This window comes from Melanaphis sacchari, unplaced genomic scaffold (assembly GCF_002803265.2).
Source record: "Melanaphis sacchari strain LSU unplaced genomic scaffold, SCAv2.0 Contig55_pilon_pilon, whole genome shotgun sequence".
In the NCBI taxonomy this organism is placed as follows: domain Eukaryota; kingdom Metazoa; phylum Arthropoda; class Insecta; order Hemiptera; family Aphididae; genus Melanaphis; species Melanaphis sacchari.
In genome coordinates, this window is record NW_020271389.1 from 1,040,218 (window position 1) to 1,048,144 (window position 7,927).

General features: G+C 26.5%; 1 protein-coding gene across 1 annotated transcript; it reads left to right on the forward strand.

Annotated features, from left to right (window-relative positions):
* Nucleotides 1-3,280: 3,280 nt before the first annotated feature.
* Nucleotides 3,281-7,058, forward strand: LOC112599840 (uncharacterized protein DDB_G0290685-like). The gene is made up of 3 exons (XM_025346912.1): nucleotides 3,281-4,028; nucleotides 4,593-4,798; nucleotides 6,853-7,058. Exons 1-3 carry the CDS (start codon nucleotides 3,380-3,382, stop codon nucleotides 6,904-6,906), a joined length of 909 nt encoding a protein of 302 aa, XP_025202697.1. The 5' UTR covers nucleotides 3,281-3,379; the 3' UTR covers nucleotides 6,907-7,058.
* Nucleotides 7,059-7,927: the final 869 nt, after the last annotated feature.

Here is a 7,927-nt window from a genome sequence, read left to right on the forward strand (position 1 = left end):
GCAAACAAAATATTGAGTGATAATAATATATTATTGGAATTTATCAAGTTGTGGGATTACTGAGATTCAGTAATTATTTTACTGGATTATTTTTCAAAAAAACTTAGTGTCAATAAGTGGTTTATCAATTATTATCATATCGGTATGTAAAATTTCATAGTACCTACATATCTATAATTATTATGCTTTGTTCAAATAAGGAACGTAGTCGGCGGCCGGCTATAGTGTGTAAGGGCGCGGCCACACTATACACGATAAGTAGCTGAGTATATGCAATTTACATTATTCAATTTTTTTGTGATAAAGTTTTTTATCTATGAATCTGTTAATAATATCTATGAATTATTCTTTATTCTTGTTACATACTAACATTCGTAGTTTTGCAACAAATACCTACCTAAAAGGCCATGATGATTTGGAGGTCCGTTACATTAGCACCACCATATTTGAAAATCCAAAAGAAAATTATACCAACGATTTTTATTCCATTTGTAATCCTAATATAAACATTTTTACATCCCTTCAAACGCCCCCAAAAAATGTATTTCTCCGGCGGTGCTAATGCAACGTTACTATATGATATTTTCCAAAACGCGTAGTTATTGCAATAATTGGGGTAGTGCCAATGTTGATGCGATGTTCAAGTGTATTTCGGTGTTTGGCAATAATAATATCATATACTAAACATTGTCCACACTCCACACCCCACTTATATAACGTGTTCTTGGCGATTTTTTGCTCATTGAACAAGTTTGGCCTTTAGAATCTTTAGATGCAACATACGTATTTATTATGATGACTATAATGACAACAATGATATATTATGTGTCTCATTCAATGTCTTCATTGGCCATTGCAGTGTTTTGCAAGCACTTTTTTCTTTTCTCGGATCCTTGTACAAGTTTACGCAGTTTATTTATTCATGTTTGAGGCTCGTCGTGTACAGTTTTGCTTTACGTATGCGTATAACAACATTGGAAGTTTTATCCGCGTTTACTTATCCGTTACACACAACGAACAAAACTTCAATAGTTCAACGTTTATACTGGGGAATAACACTTAGTATACCTATAGCCATTAATCACTATTGTATACTAGACATTAGAACCCATGCATAATTATTTACACTAAAATACATCAGTGGGTTGTGGGTACGTACGATGTACGCCTGCATACAGCGTACCTACTATACAGGAACAATGTGACGGAGTGAAGTATATAGGTCCTATCTTAGTTATATTATTCGAATAATAACCTCACGACGGAAATGGTATAATTACACACATCATGTTAAACAGATTGGCCCTAACCTTTCAACTGATTTTGACGATTTAATTTAATTTATTTTTATTTTTATCTAGCAAGTATATTCGCATTTATTATTCGTAGAAGTTTCATAATTTTTAGTTAAGTATTTTATTATTTGACGACGTTAATGAGGACTGAGTAAGACAAGAAGTATGAAATATATATTTGAAAACATAAAATATAATAATATATAACTTGAAACTTGAAACTGTTTTAAAAATTTTATGGTTGGTAAGATTTAATGGTGAATAATGAAAAAAGTTTCTGATTACGCCATTAACTATCACATTTTCGACGAATATCTGTAGTAATCGAAAAACTTTATGTATGAAATATTACTGAATACTTCATAGAATACTTCCCGTTTTTTGTAACAATTTTCTAAAGCAAATAAAAATGTATTGATTTTTTTTTAACTGTTAACATCCAACTAATGATTGAAAGGTGTTCTATGCTCATGACAATATTTTAATAGCGATAAAAACTGTATCAAATTAGGAGGTATACGTAAAAATAATTTCCTGAAAATTCACTTTCTATGCAGCTATTTCTGGTTCAAATGAAAGTAATATTAAGCGCTAAATCACTCGCACTCGTTAATCTCAACATTTTATCTGTAGGTTACTGTTAAAAAATGATTAGATTAATAGAATAATGAAATCTATCAATTCGGATTTTTATAGTTAGGTAAGTACATTCAATTTTAACAGGAAATATTTATCATGTTAAAATTATTTTAATTATGTTGTCAAGTGATGAGCTTCTTGTATATTATAATATATTTGTGGGTCCGTGGCCTTTTGCCCATCGTGCCACCCGATTGTTGTCATTGATAAAAATAGAACTTAACAATCTATTAATCATGGAGTATAATTAATTCCATTGGAAATTTATTTAATAGTCTAATAGTATTTATTTTAACATTAATATATTATTATATTAATCATTTAATATGGATAATTTTAATTTATACTTTTATTAATGGCGGGATTTATTAATTTTAAATCATAAATGTTATTTCTGTATAATAGGTACTTAATTCTTTATAATAATCATTTGTTTATCATAGAGTTTTGTTGCTAATTGATGTCTATATGAACTATGACAAATTTTTTTTTTCGTGTAACAATGAAAACCATTAAAAACCGAGCTTTAACATTTTCACAATACCCAAGTACTAAAATGTGTGAAAAATAAGATGCGTTTACGATTGTCGTATTGGTATTATGTTTATGTTTCACACAATTGGTTTTTTGTTATCATTTTGTTTTGTACTCATAAGTTATTATAACTGAATGCACAATGAACAAAAATATCTTTCTAGTGTGCCATATGCCACACACATTATTGTATTTTTATTTTTTACTTCATTAAATGTATAGGGTAAGATGTTTTTGCATACCAAAAATTAAAATAACATAATATTTCACTATTTAAAAAAAGTCATTATTATTATATCAATAACCATTAAGTATTATAATATAATCGTACAGGAACATTAAATGATATTTAGTAACATGTTAAATATTTAAATAACTTAATAAATCGTTGTATGTTTGTATGTTATAAATATGATACACAGATAAAATTAAATACAATATATTATTCACATAAAGGTTATTTATAATTTTTATTGTTGTCGAGGGCGCACTTTCAATTATTTTTCAAAGACACTGCAGAAGTTTTTTTTGTCACTGTTTATATCTATTCAAAATTAAAAACTCGATTATTTAAAACTTTCATCTGATGTCGTTTATATCTTAATAAATTATTTTTAACACTGAATTGCGATACGACGTACTTACATGTTTTTACATTTTGTGATTTTATGCTAAAATAAAAACAAAATTTGTATCCTGTATAGTTATGTATGCAAATTTTTTACTGCAAAAAATACTTCTAATTAACATCACAGTGTGTTTGTGTGTGTGCGTGTATGAGACGTACAACCGCTACCACTGCGATTCAGGTAGGCAAAAGGATTTGTGCACATTTGGGACGCTCTCAGTCACATAACAATCGATTCGACACTACCCCAAAAATATTTCATAGTACAGTAAAAACGAAAAGGATGACTATTGGTTGTAAACTGTGGTTATTAGTCGTAGTGTACGTAGCATTCTTATATCAATATGGTCCCCAAGGCAACGGCGTTTTATGTGCAAAAGATTCCACATCCCAATCGGACGAAGATCAATCGTCCGGAACTGCATCGTTTGAAGACGTTACTGTCGAACAAGGTGACGATGATGAACAGCCCGATTTTAGTAATCAAAAGGGTAATACCAGTAAAAAGAATGATATAAAAAACAATCACAAAGGATCCAGCGAAGATGATAAAAACCGCAGTGGAGGATTCAGTGATGGTGATGGTAATGATGATGATGATGATGATGATGATGATGATGATGATGACGATAAGAAATCGCATTCTTGCAAAGACAAGAATTATGGGAGAAATAAAAATAATAGTGAAACTTTTAAAAAATCGAACAGAGGTAAGAATAACCAGTGTTACCATAACGAAAGTAGTGAAGACCACGAAGACGATGAAGATGGAGAAAATAGTGCCGATGAAGATGATGAGGAAAGCAAAGAGCACAACAAGAAAAGCAAGAAATCTAAGAAAAATAATGACAAAGATATCACGAAATTGCAGATATTTACGACGACCACTATTACAGGAAGACCAAAGGAAGTCCTATCATTCCTTAACGCAGGTATTAACTTAATTCACTTTAATTTATAGTTTATTAAATCATTGTTTTTAAGTACCCCTTTGTTTTTGCATCTAATCGTAATATTTTGTAAATCGAATTGTTTATACTCATTGACATCGAGGAACGTTATTTTACATTATTGAACGATTAGACGTGTATAATGGTTTAAACAAATGTTACTTATTTCATTTTATAATTAAATCAAACTCGAATGATTTGGCGTTTATTAAAAATATTTACTTATAACTATTATCAGTACCTAGGTATTGTGTTCTAGACTAAGTTAAAATAAATAATGATGTTAACTGGATTTAATAGAGAAAAAAGAAATAGGTAGTTACATATTTATAAACGCTAATCATTGTATTAACTGAATATTTATTAATAATTATCATCAATTTATAGTAAGAAGTTATTTAGTATACATAATATAGGTCTGTTCGAAATAAGACAACGTAAGAATCTACACACTTCCATCAAAAAACTAAAAATAGGCAAAATATTGCGATATATTTTATAATTGTTATTTGCAATTTTTTAATGTTTTTTTTTTTTTTTTTATAGGTGTAAGACCCTATAAATCAGATAATTTGGATTTCAAGAAAAAATCAAATTCTAAACTTTTAAAAAAAATTTATGCCATCACAAATAAAAATCATACATCAAATGAAGATAAATACGATACATCAAATGAGGATTTGACACATTATATAAGAAAAATTGTCAAAGAGAGTGCAAAAAAAAAAAATTCTAAAATAGATTCAGATAAGGTAAGAATTTTAAATTACGCAGTTTTATTTGTGAATTACCAATAGTAATGCGCATTATGCCTGCCCCCCACTTCTTAAAATACTAGATTTTTAACTGTTTATAATTAGTACGTAATTAGTACAAAGTACTAATAATAGTAAGTATCTTTAGTTATTACTTATTAGGTATAAACGATTTAAAGCATAGAAAAACTTCTTCGATTTCTAACTATAATATTTCTTTTAGTTAGAAAATTAATCTAGTTAGTACTTTTGGGAAGTCAAAATTGTAAATTCTCAGTAAAACTTATCTTAATAATTGGGTGGGGGGGAGGAACAAGAATTTTTGCGTAAAATTAATTTTATTATTTTATTGTAATTTAAAAACGAATAACCTTAGATACTTTTAATTTTTATAAAATGTTTATTAAAGCATATTATATATATGGTGAAATTTTCAAAATATTTTGACTCATTAGTTTAATTTATAGGTATTTTACAATCTCAAATTTTTTTTTTTAGTTTTTTTTTCTATAAATATTTAATCATAAGCTGTTATTAAAGCAAAAATAATGACTTTAGTTATACCTATTGTTGTAATTCAAATATATTTTCTTAGGGATTTGAAACTTTTAGGTATATATTTATGTTTTATATTATACACAATGATATTTTCAAAACGTTTAAATTCATATTATGTTATATAATTTTTAACGTTTATTATAGACATATATAATATTATTTTAGATAATATAATACTTTGCGCATGCCGTATTCATGTATATATTTTACATACTTTCATATTATATACGATATAATAAATATCGAGTTAAGTAAAAGGTAAAGCAGGGCCTATTAATCGATGCTTTTTTAACTTACTGTGTTTTATTACAAAGTGTTCGGAAAATATACGTTACTAAATAACCTTTAATTAAATAATAACATTTTTATATAAATATATTTTAAAAAGTAATTATTTAATAGAAATATCAAAAAAAAAAAAAAAAAAATTACCTTGGATTTCCAGATGGCTTGTTTGAAATAATCTCTTTAAAAATTCATCCCTACACAGAACATATTATACGCCATCTAAAATTAGACATGAACTACCATATTCATATACTTTTGCTCTTTTAAATGTTATAAAACAAGGTGATTTCGTATATTCAAAAAAAAAAAAATTCAGTTACTAAGGATGTCCATGATATTTTTGGTAGAATATAATAGGATCGAGCACTATTTTTTGTTTTTTTATGAACATTCAACTATTTCTTGGGATCGTTTTGTTTTCATTAGTGAAAAAGTAAATGTGAAACACTTAGTTGATAATTTAATTAATGTATCATCTGCAGTTATTATTGCTGCAATCACTATAATTCTATGCAGAAATATTATTTTTCAAATAAGTGATATAATACATATTTTTTTGTTTTTCTCAATTATTAAGAAAAATACTGAGAATTTATAATTTTAACTTTCCATAAGTACCGACTAGATTGACTTTCTCACTAGTAGAAATATTAAAGTTGAAAGTCGAAGCATTTTTCAATTTTAATCGTTTATAGTGTATATCTAATACCTATAGGTACACATAAAAAAAACACACACACACACACACACATATTATTATAAAGTTAATTTACTTTTTAAATTAGTACGTGGATTACGTAAAGAGTATTTTGTTCCTATTTAATATCTATATATTATGAATTTATGATATTATTTTATCATAAAACATGAAAGGTTAGGTTACTATTATAATATTATTTTTATTTAAAACCGTGTATAATGTATATGAGTAGATAGCACTTATAGTGTTTATAATTATTGCAAAATTTTTATGGATTATTTTCAAACCAACTAAAAAAAAGTAACATTATTTAAATAGTTGATTAAACTAATCAAAAAGCTTTAATTTTTGTAGTTTGTTGGCTACCAATATTGCCAATTTTGCCAATTTTTATCCAGTGTGTTAATTTGTCTAAAATATTTCAAAACAATATATTTGTTTGATTCAATCGGAGTATGAATATGATTAAATTTTAATTCAATGTTTTTTTTTTTTTTTTTTACAGATATTAATATCCCTCGTGAAGTCGATATTGTATGATATATTGAAAGGTGCATAGTTTGAAGCCCGTGATAAGTCCACAAGTGTAATTTACCTGATGCATGTGAAATTACATTTGTGTGCATGACAGTAGTTGTAATTAACAACAATAACATTTGTGCAAAATGTTATAAATCGTTAGTAAAAATGTGTTTTTTAACGTTCAAAATAATTATATTTACACTTTGCAGTATTTACGCATTTATTGAGTATATTATATACATAATACATTATACTCGTATAAATATTAAAATATTTTTTATTGCGTTAAAGATGTTTTAAATTTATATATTGTGTATTGTGTATACTAATATACATTATACACTATGGCCATAATAAACTAAGAAAATATTATGATTTACATTTACATGAGTTATGGTTTTTATATTAAAACCTATAAAATGACATTATTATTGAGTTAAAAATTTTATATCTAAATGTTTCGTAAGACAATAATGTTGATGTATAAATGCCACACAACTACGTTATTTATTAATCATAAATAGTAAATATTAGAGCAAGTCATAAACATGTTTCATGGCCTTTGAATATTTTTGAAAAAATATTAAAATTGTTCATGCTTATTCGTCGCACATTTTTTATGGTTGGCATAATTTACTGAAATGACTGAAGGGCCGATTTTAAAAACTTGCCAAATAATTTATTACGATGTATTGCCAAATTTAATATTTCTTAAATTACATTTTAGTACAAGATCAACTTTCTAGTATTGGTATAATTCTATAATTATACTAATCGTTATTCATTGTCGTGTTTTTTTTCCGAACAGTTGAACCGTTTTATTATTTTACGTAACAATTAACTTATATAAACGTTTTACTTACTATCATGTTCCGTTGTTAAGAATCCATCGACTCGCCAATAATTTACCAGATACCAAGATAATTACAGGTATAGAGTGTTAGTAAAAATGAAAAATAATTAATAGACTAATATAAATTGTTTTCGCTTTAATAGTAGTCTCTTTCATACATAATACACAAATAACAACAGTATAAAATAACATGTTTTTCCATGTA

Bases quoted from the DNA above. Each gene is read 5' to 3' on its own strand.
- LOC112599840 (XM_025346912.1), top strand. From the start codon at position 3,380: ATGACTATTGGTTGTAAACTGTGGTTATTAGTCGTAGTGTACGTAGCA. The intron at 4,029-4,592 runs GTATTAACTTAA...TTTTTTTTATAG, and splicing joins CCTATCATTCCTTAACGCAG to GTGTAAGACCCTATAAATCA. The intron at 4,799-6,852 runs GTAAGAATTTTA...TTTTTTTTACAG, and splicing joins CTAAAATAGATTCAGATAAG to ATATTAATATCCCTCGTGAA.